At 40.1% G+C, this 15519-nt stretch overlaps 1 protein-coding gene across 1 annotated transcript; it reads right to left on the bottom strand.

Annotated features, from left to right (window-relative positions):
* Window positions 1-1164: 1164 nt before the first annotated feature.
* On the bottom strand, window positions 1165-3181 carry LOC131893303 (uncharacterized). Its single transcript, XM_059243297.1, has 3 exons — window positions 2058-3181; window positions 1685-1955; window positions 1165-1626 (listed from the first exon to the last, which is right to left on the bottom strand). Exons 1-3 carry the CDS (start codon window positions 2535-2537, stop codon window positions 1196-1198), a joined length of 1182 nt encoding a protein of 393 aa, XP_059099280.1. The 5' UTR covers window positions 2538-3181; the 3' UTR covers window positions 1165-1195.
* Between the last annotated feature and the right edge of the window lie 12338 nt (window positions 3182-15519).

Here is a 15519-nt window from a genome sequence, read left to right as displayed (position 1 = left end):
GTTAACATGATCATTAGAAAATGCCCAACAAAGAGGCTCTGTAATTAGAATGTTGAATGATGTCAACACACGGTTGAAGGTGAATCACTGTCAAATCTGCTCCCTGATCATCAACTTGAAATTGACCGATCTCGTTCACCTTTGACTACACAGAAGGAAGGGCAGTCTGGAATGATGCATGGTAACTTGCCGAAATGAGACTCAAACCTACTGCTACATAAAAGGGGTATGCACCACAGGATTCGTCTGAGATGGAAGATAATACGAATGTACGTATCAACGAGTAAGCAGAATGTGTTTTGACAATGTGACAATATTAGCTATTGCGGGTTTACCTTTTTGACTTTTACCATTACTGTGATTGTGGACGCTTGAAGAGTGATTTTTATATCCATACATAAAATGAATGCAAATCATCTTATCCTCATAAAAATTGGTTTTCTATGGTAAAACGATAACTCAACGCAACTGACAAATCAGCGATGTGGACAACCAAATCCAATGGGCAACATATGCAGAACAACTTTGCCCAGTTGCCATCTATACCCAGTAAAATTTTAATGCATCTCAAACGAAAATCTGCATTTTGATGGAATTGATTCCAGTTGTCAGCTAGGCAAGGTTGTCCGTGGTCAAGTTTTACTAATGAGCAGAGTTATCCATTAGGTTGAGTTGCACTAAAAGTAGATTTTTAATGTTGCATGTGTATCTAACCTTTTTATTTTACGGCTTTGTGAATGGTAGTTTGCTTATGCCCGACCTTGAAGTCCATCAGGGCAGGAGATGAAAGCTTTTTGAACCTAGCCAGATGACGTTTTACCTCCAAAATAGGTGCTTGAAGGGGAAGAAGTACTTATTATTGATTAAGGGCTCTCTGCCGGCATTCATCTGGTTAGGAGGGACCACAATGTTCAAATGTCTTGTAGCGATGTTTTGTAGCGCTGTCCTCTCCAGGCCCAATGGCCTCCATGGTTCGGCTTATTTTTAATTTTTCCGTCCAGTTTTTCAAGGAAAACATGAACAGAAAATCTTAACTTTTTGACCTAAAACGGTAGAAAACTTAAACCAATGCAAATCGACAGATTGATGTAAAGTAGATGCACATTTTTGGCCCTTTGTTGGTGAAAACATTCATCTCGAGTCAGATAGGTTTACACAGGTTACTTCTGTTAGATAGTGTTGTATTTTTGGCTTCTTAAAATTCATGTTCGGAAATCAACTTTGGACAAAAATGGTGGGCCATTTTGAACCAATCCTTAACAACATCTAGAGTATCTTGAGAAACACTTTTTGAATAATACTTGGCGTTCATTGCCTTGCTCCGAGTCCACGGTTTGCCATTGTATGAGAAATGGAGATATTGCATGTATTTCCAATTGCGGCATTCTTGGAGGTCGAAGTTGAGTGGCTCTTTCATCTGAAATTCCGAATCTAAGGTGCCATAATACTTGGGAAGAATGAATATTTCATCATGGCAACAGAATTCGGATATCAGGATGTCCATATCGAATTGATATTCTTTGGACTGGAATCTCGTGGAGCCAAAGTGTTGCTTAACACGATCGAAGAGACCCATATCCGGCTTGATTACGAGCAGAATTGAAGTGATGAGAACGAGTGGAATACCTGGATAAATAAGGAATTATCGGCCAGAAACATAACAATAGTCAGAATGCGACCTCACCAGGACATCTGTCCTCTGCAGTATCCACCACACCTCTGTGGTTAAACCAGTATGCTTGAGGTGCTGCCAGCTTAATCGAACCAGGGAGATTGAAGAGAAGCAAATGATCGAGATTTTGTAAAGGAAAGCCATCAGCATCCATGGCAATGACTTGATCATATTCGGTCAATTGGAATGCCCGAAATCTTTGATAGGTGGCTTCGTAAGTTCCTAATTCAGGATATGGGAGGGGAGGGAACCTTTTGATTAAACCACCCAAATTGGACCATTGCTGAAATTTGCACGTAATATCGTGTTAGCTAATCTATAACTTTTTCTTAACAACGCAAATCCATTTCGTGATGAAAATGCTTAGGAAGCGAGAGTAACGAACCTGCAACAGTTTCTTTGAAGTGCTTGAGTTGTTCAGATCTGACTCGGACGCTATCAATACATAGTCCACATCTAAATGAGTGGTATTTCCTTCAGCACGAAGTTGTTGCAACAATCTGAAGGCTGTCAAGGCCGAGCACAAATACATTGCAGAGGAGGCATACCAAACATAAGCAAACCTCTTTGCCACGACATCTATTGGCCTTCGAAAAGTTGATCCTTGATCCAAAAACAGAGGTTTCTGAACACAATGAATGGCGTTGCTGGGTGATGCAAGCCTTCGGGTTTGACTTCGATTCCAGTAAGGAAGGGCAATGTTCCGATCGATCAGGGTATGTTTTGCATGGTCCCCTTTCACGGTTGGGTGTGATTGGGACGTCTTCTTCTTTGTTGCAAACACTGTCACTGATAGCAGCCATTGCCAAGTTACAAAGGAAAGCAGAATAACTATGGACAAGAGTACTGCTCTCTTTTTTGGCATGACCAACTAAAAGACGAGATGAAAATTTGAAGGCCTCATTGGTGTTTAGAAATCATAACTTGACTTGAGCAGTGGCAACTGATAAGAGGGACGGATTATCAGGGAGACCGGGTTCAATATTTGGTTGTCTGATTTCTTCGCCCATGGAATGATTTTTGACTTCTTAGACTTCATATGCCGTACAGTCGCACTTCGACGTAACGAATCATGATTTAACGATCTTTCTGCTGATTACCAAAGTTTTACTTCATAACATGTCTCGATTTAACGATATTTAACGTTTTATTTTCCTAGCACCATTTTGGCAAAATTGGGAGATGAATGGCCAAAAACATAAAGTCACACAGATCGAAAGCCAAAAAAAAACACGAAATTATCAGGAATGGTAAGAGTTCTTGTATGGCTGATGTTTCTAATGCAATCAATTCCAAGCCAAGGCGATCAAAATTTGCGAACTAAAATGTTGCCCAATCGTTGGACTTTGAGAAGAAGACAACTCCAGGAAAAGAGGAATTGACAGATATCGTACCGAAACAAAGATTTTCAACGATCCTTTCGGGTACATTTTTCCATCACTTGATCAGTCAGCGAATCCATTTCACTAAAGTACTTCTGCTCCGAATCTGAACTTCCCCTAACAGTATTCTATACCCGTCCCAGATTAGGCCTGTCTAGCCTACCAAAAGCCAGATGCTATGTAAAAAGAAATATAGTGTGAAGGGTTATTGTGATTTTGAAAAGAATCTGAAAGTTCAGGGAATTTGTGGGAATTTGGTGATGTCTTTTGGTTTCCACGCCAATGTTCTTTCTAGCTGTGGCCACTTTACGCATTCGTATTTAGCTCGGTTTTGCCACGTTTTGATTTGACGATATGATCCCCACTGACGAACAATATCGTTAAATCGAACTTCGACTGTATGAGTCATTGCTGAACAAACATTTGCAAAGGAAAGCAAAAAGGATCTTTGAAAATTCCAACGCAATCTTGGTACTGCAAGGAGAATTATAAACTATATTTCTATGTTCCTTTTCTCTCCGTCCAGGGATTTCTGAAAGTTAAGAGGAAAAGAAGAGTGATCAAAGGCCACTGCAGAAAGTCAACTCGTTCTGCATCATCACATTCCCCGAGCTCCACGAATGTCAGGCTGGATAAGTCCGCTGAAAAGTCGCAATGCTCTAATTAAGACATAATCTTAACTGAATATATGGCTATCAAATCCATCACAGCTTTGTATTTAAACGCTAGCAGTGTCGTGAACAAACACGCCGAAATTTCAACTTTGATCGTCGTGGAATCACCGATCCTTCTCCTTATCAGTGAAACCTGGCTTCATCATGGTATTACTTTGACTGAACTTGTGCCTCCACAAAAGTTATGGGATCCCGCAAAGACAGACTCGACAAACTTAACGGCGATGGAGGAGGCGTCTTGATTCTTAGAGACAAAATGTGTCGTTCTGTAAAATTTTCTCGGACAACTCTGGAACTTGCGCTATAAGGTTGGGGATTACCAACGTGTATTGCTCTTATCTATCCCCGAACGTTACTTGCTATTGAAGACGACCAAGAAATCCTTCATCAAAAAGCGGATGTTATTGTTAATCATTTAAATAATATAATTCCTTCTCATCAGTCTTCAATAACACTGGCCCTCGCAGCGCCGTACATAACGTTCCCTACTCCTGCACTACAAGCGGAATAATTTTTCATGATTTCTTGACCCATTCGCTTGAAAACAAGTGGCCAGTGGATGTTGTATTTAAGAACTTCACCAAAGCCTTCGACAAAGTTGACCAATCTCTTCTAAGTAAAAAACTCAAACGGGTGGGAATTGGTGGTGAGGTATTACGATGGATCCGAGCATGGCTCACAGCCAGAGGGTTGTGCTGAACGACCGTTCATCGGAACAAAAACCAGTGACTTATGGTGTGCCCCAAGGCAGTGTCCTTGGCCCTCTCTCATTCCTTATCTTCATCAACGACCTGACACCTACATGGGTCTCAATTTATGAAGTTTGCTGACGACGTGAAAATCCTCCGCCAAACCAGAGTCCCTTGGTGGATCGATTCAATCTACAAGCCGATTTAAATGTCGTTAGTGAATGTGCTAATCGAAACTAAATGCATTTTAATGTCTCGAAATGCATGGTTTGGGGTGTTGGTTGGAAAGCTCTCGATCAGATTTTTGACTACAACAACAGACAGCCGTGTCATGTCTACCTAGGGGTCACGTTCAACGAAAGGCTCAACTGTAGTAGCCACTGCATTGGAATTTCATCGAAGGCCAACAAAGTCGTGGATATGATAAAGAGGCATCTCTTGTCGAGGGACGCTGATACTTTCATTAATTTGTTCAAAATTCATGTACGACCCCTTCTCGAGTTCTCTTTCCCAAGAATGGAATCCTCCTAATAGAGAGGACATTGTTCGTATAAAGAAGGTACAAAGAAGAGACACGTAATTGGTAAAAAAAAACTTGTGGCACATTTCTTAGCCAGACAGGCTATCTTTGCTCTCTCTTCAGACATTAGAGGAGAGATGTGTTGTCTTGGATTTGATTGTTACGTCGAAGGTGCGCTCGAGGCTAATACAAATTTCCCCCCTGGGGATGCATCACCGTTCTTCGCTCATGAAGAAACAGATCGAATGATGACTCGGAAACTATAAGCCTCTTTTGGAACCATTGGCCATATCTGGAATTCGGTACCATTTATTTTTGGTGCGTTGTGCCCGTGCATAGAACGCTTTGCCAATATCCCACAAACAGGCTCGCACATAAAGGGCGTTTCAAAATAACTTTTTAATCCTAGATACAAATCCAAATTCTTAACACACTTTTGGTTCCCATCCGCTGTTATATCTCCCCTTGCCCCCTACCAACTAATACTCTGATATCATCAATGTGGTGTCTGAGTAGTTTAAACAATAAACAAAAATGCCATTACACTTATCAAACATTAATCAGCTTGCCCATGTGACTTTTTGTGACAAAATATTTTTTAAGGGCAGATTGGTTTTTCATCGGGCTTTTCTAAGCGCTGCAAGGAAAGTAACCCCCAATACTATCAAAACGAAAAGTTACCTATCGAAAATTATTTAGCTTTAAATCTTAAAAAAGAGATTCCGTCTACAAACGAAATTAAGTTCACTAAGAATATAATTTTCAAGTATCCTTCATTTTTTGCGCATCTAACGCGATCTCTAGGAGAGAGATCAAACACCCTGTAGGACCTCTTGAGCCGGAATTAGACATCCGTAGACAATGGAGAGATTATGGACAACGTACTTGGAGATTAGATTTCTTAAGTGTTTTCTATTCTTAGGAGTTTTGGAGAAATGGCTCACTGTTCAAAGAATCAGTTTGTTGAAATCTGGAAGGCTAACGAAGTTGAGCACTTGGGTGATCTGGTGTTGACAGATCAAGATGTTTTAGAGGCCATCAGGAACCCATGGCCATTATTTTGGACAACGCCATTAGAAAGCCCGCTCGTCGATAATGAAGGCAAAAATATTGAGCAGATGCTAACTTTGCACAAATCGATTGTTCACCCCCATCTTGAATATGCATTCATGAGCTTTGTCCCAACCGGGGGGGTTAGGGTCCATTGTAGTGACCTTAGAGGCTTAACGTGTGTTTTGAGAGTACATTCAAGCATTCGAACATCCAGGCTAGTTCGAACAATGAAGTCCACTTCTCTCCATTCTTGGGCTTCTTCATTGTTCAATTCGCTCCCCTCAAATATTCGCAGGGCATAGTTAGGTAGGTGTTCATCTAGCATCATCTTGCAAGTCGGATTTGGACATTTTTTTTGATCGAAACCGGGGGATCAAATATGATATGAACATAAAATCAAGAAAATAAAAACTTCATGCCTTTCCAGGATCTATTAAAGTGACCAAAATGCTTACCAAAGACATTGACCCTTTAAAAAAGAATTTGGCCAGCCAACGGCATAGACATCAATTGATCAAGCTAAAACACTCTATAATACAACTGATTTTCGTGGACGCGAGAGTCCAAAAACGACGGCAAGCTGAAAATGATAATCCAAAGCCGATTGCAACAAACGAAAAGATTGACACGCTATGCATATGAATTGAACCAGCTTTCTTCCAATCAAAAGATCACCCCTGACATTAGCTATTCACTTCACAGGCGAGAGCCCAAGTATGAGGAACTAGAAGAAAAAGATGGCAAAACAACGAAGGTGAGGTGTAAATTAGGTGTCAAAACAGCTCGGCTGAAATCGTACAAGTAAATATCCCAAACCAGAAAGATCTTTCACTAAAGGAGTGGACATAAGACTAAAATAAGAGAGTGGGGAATAAGAGACAAAACAGCAACCTACCCAAGGGTCAGACCGAGCTAGTTGCACTAAGGGACCATTCCAACCTGATCATATAAAAATCAATGAATGTGCGGATATATCTTTATTGATGAGGTTAGACGCTGAAAGTCTCTTGTTGATACACTCAGTGAGCCATTGCTCCTCAAAATACAAGCTGCAAAAGGAAGCCAATTAGCCATTGATTTTAGCGTCAATGGTACTAATGGTACTATTCATTTGGGAACAATGCAGTTCTCAGGACAGGTGCTCATTTGCCCCCAAATCCATTGTTCTTACCTATCACTACAGGCTTGCCGTGGACTTAGTTTGATTGATCAAAACTTTCCGATTCTTGTTGTTACTGGAGTGGGGGTATTGCTACCCTCGTAGATTATGGAAATGCCCAAGGAATCTCCCTCTTCAGAACTGCTGCAGGCATGGAGATCGCAATTAACTCATATATCTGTCGTTCTGGCGGTTGCGTACAGGGGCCACCTTCCACGTCTTCTCGTCGCCGAAGATGACAATGCAGTTGGCTTTGGCCTTCATGAGATTGTTCAGAAGAGCCTTGCTATGGAGGAGATAGGTCTCTTTCATTCCTGGTGTCAAGAGGGGCCTCTCCACCCTCACAAGCTTCTTGCCGTTGGCTTTCTTGATGGTCCTGTGCATGGTGTTGTTGGTGACTCCAAAGTTCCTGGCATGGCCGCAAATGGACTTGCGAGGATTGGTCTGCGCCACGGTCTTAACTTCCATGGGGTCCAGTTTCGCCTTCCTACCCAAGCCCTCCTTCCTGTCTACCGTCACAGACCTACTGACCGCGTACACTGTGGGTCTGGACAAGCCCAACTGCTTGGAGATCTCTATCCATGTCTTTGCAGCATCCAAAAGTGAGCGGATCAAAATTCGGTTGTCTCATTCAGATGCCACTTTCTCTGGTCAATAATATTCCACCTAATGAGCTAATTGTTTTGTTTGTTTGTTTCCTTCTGATTTTGTTTTAACAGATTTATTTTGGACCTACCTCTTTGGAAGTGCAACCTTGATTAATTAAGCAGAAACTAAGTGTAAAGATATTTTCCGAACGCCCGGTATGAGTCTTTTTGTTCGACTTGACTACAGTGAAAAAGTTGGATCCTCTGCTGGACTCAAGTCTTTTGCCAGACTCAAGTCCAGACTCTCCCCTGCACTAGTTCTACTTCAATTCTCAAAGAAGATTCAAATCTGGTTTCCAATTTTAGATTAAATGGGCCTTTCGTCTTGAAGATTTATTGATCCCTTCCTTATTAAATACAAAAAACATAGTTGCTGCTAGCATTCCTAGAAAGGTAATAAAAGGCCATTAAAAAGGTTGATGTTGAATTATTTCATTAATCCCTTGTGATACTGAATATGTAAACATTATTTTAAAGCTTGCTTGATTACGAATCTTAAATCCGTTATTCTTAGGTAGATCAAGCCTCAAGTTCTATTTTTTTGCTTCTTAAGGCGCAATCCGTTCTAGATATAAAATTTAAGTAAACTCAACAAGCATACAATTTTGAAATAAAAGAATACCAAAATTATAATAAAAAAAAACATTTTCAGCCTACACTTTGATGGGAAGTGATCTCAAAAGCTTCTATGAGCTATCTAGCACACAGTGTGAAACTTTTTGTCAATTTTTTCTTTGGATGGCCGGTACTTTACACGTCTCTATAATGCCTCGATAAAGCCGACATGCTAGAACTCATTCTCCTTTAATGAGCCTTAGAACCAAACAAATCAGATAACCGATAAATCGAGCTAGCTGAAGTTACATGTTGGTATGGATAATTGAGACGAATTCCAAGAGTTGGTAATGGCCACTTTTTCCTGCACAGTCCATTGAACTTTGATGTATTTGCGAACTATTTGGTCGTTTTCTCTAAAGCCAATCAGATTTCTCCTCACAGTCAAAGCCTATTTCTTTCTGTCAATTTCAGCTTCATAATCTTCGATCTACGTAAGTTTTGCATATTCCCCGTGCCTCCAGACGAACCTTCTTCCAGCCGATGGGAGATTTGGCCTTTAAGCTGAGGCCAAACTGAACCTACTGACAAAAAATGGTCACGAAACCTCCATTTTGATTGTTCCTTGGACGGTCACTTGTCACTACACATTTCCTTACGTAAGAGAGTAGTTTAATCGATGTAGATTCTGAGAACAATACGTTCTCCATTTTCACTGGAATCTCGAGTTCATTACTCATTAATTGTTAACTGTCACTAGCCACAGACTCGAATCTTTTATTTGAAATAAATCATTGATTAAGCTCAAACGTCATATCATTGTGTTGTTTAAGGATTTGAGGGATGAAGTAGAGAAATTTTTCTAATTTGCGGGTCTTTATCCAATCTGATTCATCACGCGCAAAGAAAGGTGGTCCAAAAGAGGTGACATTGTTAATAGTCTCAAGCACACCTTGAACTTAAGAGTGAAGTCCAAGAAAATACGTCTGTTTGAAGAGAGTAAAGATAGTCTGTCCACATAAGAATTGTGCCACAAGTTGTTTACCAACTTGGCGACTCTTCTGAACACCTTCTGTATGGGGTCAATATCCCCCATGTTAGAAGGGTTCCATACTTGAGTTCAGTCCACATGAAAAAAGTTAACTGGCGAATCACAGCCGGTAAATAAAAAGTTGGGTAGACGGAAGCACAAGGAGAAGCAAAGCACAGAGGAAAATTGGATTGATGTAGGACTGGAAGAGTTAACATACTATTAAAGGGGGACGATTCTTGATAGGCAGTTAAAACAAGGATAGTTTCTAACTGAGTTGGACGCTACAGGGTGTAGAGAAATTAAGGGCCTTCATGCCTGTTTTTCACAATATTTCTCCTTGCTCAAAAATTTCTTTGACATTAAACCACAAGCATTCCTTAAGAGACTCTGTTTAGTACAAAATGGCATATTACAAATGGTCTAACGATATCCTAGAGGCGATGAGTAACCCTCTGAGCGATTGCTGTCAAAACAATGTCTGAAAATTCAAGTGAGCGCAGTCTTAAGGCCAGAACCAAAGCTAAAGGCATCCTGAATGCCGGTAAAGACCAAGGGACGTTGGTGAGCCTTTCAGTGTTCATCAAACCATTGGAAGTTGGAGAACCTAGTGCAAATGCGCTAGATTCATTTAGAACAGACAGGACCAAGGGCCGAAATTTGGAATTTCGAGTGTAAATCTTTCGGTGTCCAAACATCAGAGGGTTACCAATGACCTTTAGAGTTAATTCGGATCATTCTTGGTATGGCGCTAGGGTTTTCAATATACCCTTTTGTTGAAAACTTCAGATTCAATATGATCAAATTATTCTTTGAGTAAGTGGAAAGGATTTTCAGAAGACTCAAAGAGCGGCCCTTAATTTCTTTACACCCTGTTCAGCTGAGTCGTCAAACAGCATACCATTGGCAATTGTCTCTTCCAGCGTCCAGTTCGTTTGGATTGTGGTGTCTTGGAGGTTTCTTTCCATTGTCCCAAAAGTAGTTGTATTTTTGCAGCCAGCTTAAGAGGGTTGCCTTCGTTAAAGTCTTCGCGATCAAACCCACATAAGGCAGCATATTTTTTTTGGCTTGTTTTTTCACGGGCTTTTCTAACCGCTACAAGGAATGTAATCCCCAGTACTATTAAAATGAAAGGTTATAATTCGTTTATTCATTACCTTTCAATCTCTATATGATATTTGGTCTACCAACAAATTTGAGTTGGCAGATCGAGCTAGTCCTTGAATATGTGGTTGATCTGGAATGCTATCTAAAAATTTGATTAAGTCTGACTTGATAGATGCTACCGGATCAACAATGCCTACGTATTCCCTACGAATATTAGAGGGAAGCAAATTAAACAATGAAGGAGCCCGAGAAAGAAGAGATGTGGACTTCATTGTTCGAACTAGCCTGGATTCTCGAGGGCTTGACGGTGCTCTCAAAACGCACATTAAGCCTCTACGGTCACTAGAATTGACCCTAAATCCTGGGTTGGGAATAAGCTCATGGATGCTTTTGAAGACGTACAGTGCCAGATATCTCTCGTACCTTCTCTGAACACTGTACAGTCCCAACTTTTTTAGTCTCTCCCAATATGAGAGCTTTCTCATTCCTGTGATGTTCCTATTGAGACATTTTTGGATTTACTCGACCTTTTGCGAACCTGCTGAACTCATTGGAGCCCAAATGGGTGAAGCATATTCAAGATGTGGCTGGACAATCGACTTGTAGAGAGTTAGTATCGTGATGCTATCTCTGGACTTAAACGTGCGATATATCCAACCACACATTTGAAAAGCTTTACCCACCTTCAACTGGATTTGCGCATCGAACTTTCCATTGTTTTGGAGGACTACACCTAAATCTTTCATAGATGAGAGTTGACCCAAACGTCATTGAGCGGAATTTCATTCCGTTCGGGGTCATATTACTCTTAGTAACCCAAGAGTAGATTCGATCTAAGTCCTTTGCAAGGCTACTGGAATCTTGGCCATTCCTACCAGAAACTAACTTTGTATCGTCAGCATAACAAGAGAGACTGGCAGCAATACTAAGCTTTTGAAGCGGGGCAACGAATATTATAAAAAGAAGGGCCCTCAGATGGAGCCCTTGGGAACACCTGACTTGACATCATGTATCAATTTGATAAGATTATTGATTAATACTCCCAGTGAGGAGCTGAGGAGTGTTTTCAATCCTGTCCTTGGCCTAGAATATTGATGAGGAGAGTTGGGTTGAGAATGAAATACCGACATAATGAAAATTACTGATTGTAATCGGACTGTTGTGGATACTAACTAAGGTGGGAAAATGGCAGGCAAATTGGAGAGTGTCACATGGACTTGCACGTCAACTCATTTTTAATGAGTTGATGAAATGAGAAGATGCGTAGTTTTGTGCTGGGAACCGTTCCTAATTCCCTTAGTAAAAAGAAGAAGTAAGTCTGAAGACTTTGCCAAGTGTCAGCAATATTTCGTATTGATGTTTTGATAACTTTCTCTCCTCAATTGAGCGTTTTTTGACGGAGATCCAAAATGGACAGCCAGTGGAAGAGCTCCTACGAAATATGAGGGAAAAATCGATGGAGACAGTTAAGGAACAGTTGCAAGTCATTCAAAGTATGGAGAGTAACTATAGTGAGGATAGATCTGATTCCGAAGATGAAGCAATCTGTTTTTCAAGAGAATTTCAAGTGAATTCTTCATCTCATGTGAACCTTTCCCCCAATGATGAAGAACCGTCAGAGACCACTGAGACAAGTTCAAACGCGGATTCAGATACGGATGCGAATAGTGACCATGGGAATGATGGTGATCTGGTTTTGTCAGGTAATAAAGCCGACAGTAAGAGTGTCGTCTTAAAAGTTCCGCCTGGCAATGAGTTGTTCTACCTGATGAGGCTAATGTTTAACAAAAGAGTAATTTCTGAAATGAATATGGAAGATCTTCGGGGAATGATTTGCATCTTACCTTACTATCAAGGCCTAGGCGACATTAGTTTTGATTGTGAAGATGTTGAATTTGTCATTCAGGAAAGATGCGTTCAACGTCTGATCACAGAAGAATCAAAGCCAAGATGGGCAATGTAGGCAAGATAAGAGTAACTAAACCCGTTTTTAGATTAATGTGTGACAGTGGTAAGGTTCTAAAACTCTCCTGGTCTGATTACTGGCGGTAATTTACTGGATTACTGGAGGGTTCTGTAAAGTCTTGCATCCTTTCAGCATTCTTCTATCCGTCAAAGAACGGGTCCACTTAATAAGCATACAATGCGCCCACTTTGAATAGCTTCATCTGAATTCACACGTTGGACGCATCTTGCCTCAAAGCCTAACCGTCCCAAACCTGTCAAGTTTGTGAGCAATCAAAGACTCTCAATCTTTACCTGAATAGATATGTGAAACACGTTCTTTTGACCTTACAGCGCAAGTTAAAAATAGTTTTAAGACACTTTTTCTTTATTTTGGAAGCTAGCGACCTTTAGAGTGAGCGCTCTGGTCGTACTGGAATTTCAACCATGACCTTCTGGTTCTGGCACTATCTATTGGTAATTCTCTCAAAAAAGACACCCTGAAACTAATTTTTCGACATTCTAAACCAATGACCGATATATTTCACTTTTTCAATTTTTTGAAATCAAAAGCCCTCAAAATTGTCTGGTAACTTGGACTCCTAAATTCAGAGTCTAAAACACAGATTTCAAGATCAAATTTGGTTACTTTGGGTGCTTGATCTCAACTATTTATCAGGGTGAAGAGATCTGGGCTATAAATCCAAATAATTTTTATATTTGCTCGTTTTGTGTGTAAAGTACTAGGATTTTATTTGCATTTTCACGCCAATTAAGGCAATCAGGATTATTGGGAAAATGGGACAACCACTGTATGGAACAAACCAAGAAGATTTGGATTATTCAGTATATAAATGATATATAAAAGGCATCTTTTACCATGCATCTTCAAAACAATCCATGATCTTTGTCCTCGACTTGGTTTTAGGGTCAATTATTAATTGTAAATTGTAAAGGTTTCATGCATTTTTGAGCCTTACACATATCCGGCAAGTCAAAATATTGAAGTACTCTCCTATCTCATGGGTTTCTTTAATGTTTCATTTAGGTACACAGAAAGTTCTCTCCAAGAATTTTCTTCTCAAGACATAGTATAGTCAATTTTTCGTTTCGATGATATCGGTTAATTGTGCTATCTACGTCCTCAGGAGGTTTCAACATTAAATTTAGAAGTTCCCAAAACTTTTTTACATAGTTTAAGCCTAAAGAAATAGAAAAAAAAAATTTTTTTCCCTGCCCTGGTACAAAACTGCAAGGCATCAATGTTCTAAGGAGTGCAAGGATAAGAACTTATTCATCGAAATCTCAAGGACCAGACAAGCGTCCAACTTTCAAAACTACCTAATTGGGGATGAATATGACCAAATACCGGTATAAACCAAATTTTGATTTGAGTGCAGATATGTTTTCTTGATGTAGGTAATTTCCAGGAATCATAGACACAAGGTGCTGAGCTTAAACTCGTGCGAGATAAAAAAGAAAGACAGGTATGGGTTGGACGGAAAGTAAGTGAGAAGAAAAATAAAACTTCAAGAATCCGATTTAAGGACGGCAAATGCCAAATAAGGAAGACTTTGCTTCCCTCCTCCGCGTGGAGATAGCCACATCTGAGGTTGTTTAGATCACCAGGGTGAGCTGGGGTGCATTTTTGTCACAAAGAAGCCTATGAAAGATGATTGTAGATTCAAAAGACCAGGTTGTTAATCTAGATAGTATAAAAACTGAATTATTTGTTTGGAATTGACAGCTCAAATATTGCAGATCTCAACACGTCTCGTTGGATATATTATTGCACATTATTGATAATGCAATATTTTCAATCCTTGGTGTTTGGGGGCCCTTTCAGGGTTCAACTTCTTATCCAAACATTCCCATTTCAAGTTTGAAGCATTTAATGAAAGTTCGAATGAATCGAAAAGTGATGTTAATGAACGTGATTCTTGTCCGTTGTGAGGCAAAACAAGATATGTTTCTTGTTGTTTAGCCACATAAAAAACAAGGTGGTTTTTGACATGCTATATCATATGAAAATATTCTGAGATGAGATCATTTTAGTACGAGAGAAACATGAAGATTGATAGTGAATATATTTCTTTTTGCGGACTTCCTTACCGCTACCAGGATTGGAATCCCAGCAGTTCAAGACGAGAAGATTATTTATTTTACTTGACTTTTATTTATATATATTATTTGATCGACCAACGAATTAGAATTGGCTGATCTGGCTAAACCTTGAATATAAGGTTGATCCGGAATTTTAGTCAAAAACTTGTCCAATTCTGACTTAAATCCTGCTTCTGGATCAACGCCTACATAAGCCCTACGAATATTTGAGGGCAGCAAATTGAACAATGAAGAAGCCCGAGAAAGAAGAGATGCGGACTTCATTGTTCGAACTAGCCCAGATTCTCGAGGACTTGAAGGTGCTCTCAAAACGCACATTAAGCCTCTGCGGTTACTAGCATTGACCCTAAATCCTGGGTTGGGACAAAGCTCGGATACTTTTGAAGACGTACAGTATCAGATACCTTTCGTAACTTCTCTGAACACTGTAGGTACAGTCCCAACATTTTTAGCCTCTTCCAATATGAGAGCTCTCTCAATCCTGTGATGTTCCTAGTGAAACATCTTTGGACCTGCTCGACCTTTTGCAAACCTGCTTAACTCATTGGAGCTCAGCAGGTTTGCAAAAGGTCGAGGCTGATTAAGCTTAATATTTAATAGAAACGCAGTTTTTGATTCTGAATCCCATATGAGAGTGGCCAAATCATTGTACTCCTCTAGGTCGTCAAGTCAATAACTCGAGAATTCTATGAGTCGAGCTCCAAATTTACGGAGGTGAGGTCCATACAAGTTCTATACACATATTTACTTAGTTTTTTTCCTGCAACCAGTGCCTTCGCTGTCTTGTGTTAGTTCTGTTCAAGAAATGTGCTTGTTTCAAGTTCGAAAAGCCCTTCAGTTTGATGAAAAGTCTCAAGTTTGTAAATGCAGCCAATTGTTAAGGTTTGGGGAACCTGTCCGTGGGTCATTGGTTAATGAACTACCTGAAGTGGTGGGAGCTGATACTTGGTCTTTTTCAAAATC

Source organism: Tigriopus californicus, chromosome 1, assembly GCF_007210705.1.
Source record: "Tigriopus californicus strain San Diego chromosome 1, Tcal_SD_v2.1, whole genome shotgun sequence".
In the NCBI taxonomy this organism is placed as follows: domain Eukaryota; kingdom Metazoa; phylum Arthropoda; class Copepoda; order Harpacticoida; family Harpacticidae; genus Tigriopus; species Tigriopus californicus.
The sequence above is the reverse complement of the archived record's forward strand: the minus strand, read 5'-3'. Positions and strand labels throughout refer to the sequence as shown.

Bases quoted from the DNA above. Each gene is read 5' to 3' on its own strand.
- LOC131893303 (XM_059243297.1), bottom strand. From the start codon at position 2,537: ATGCCAAAAAAGAGAGCAGTACTCTTGTCCATAGTTATTCTGCTTTCC. The intron at 1,956-2,057 runs GTTCGTTACTCT...TGCAAATTTCAG, and splicing joins CTTCAAAGAAACTGTTGCAG to CAATGGTCCAATTTGGGTGG. The intron at 1,627-1,684 runs GTGAGGTCGCAT...TTATTTATCCAG, and splicing joins TGCAGAGGACAGATGTCCTG to GTATTCCACTCGTTCTCATC.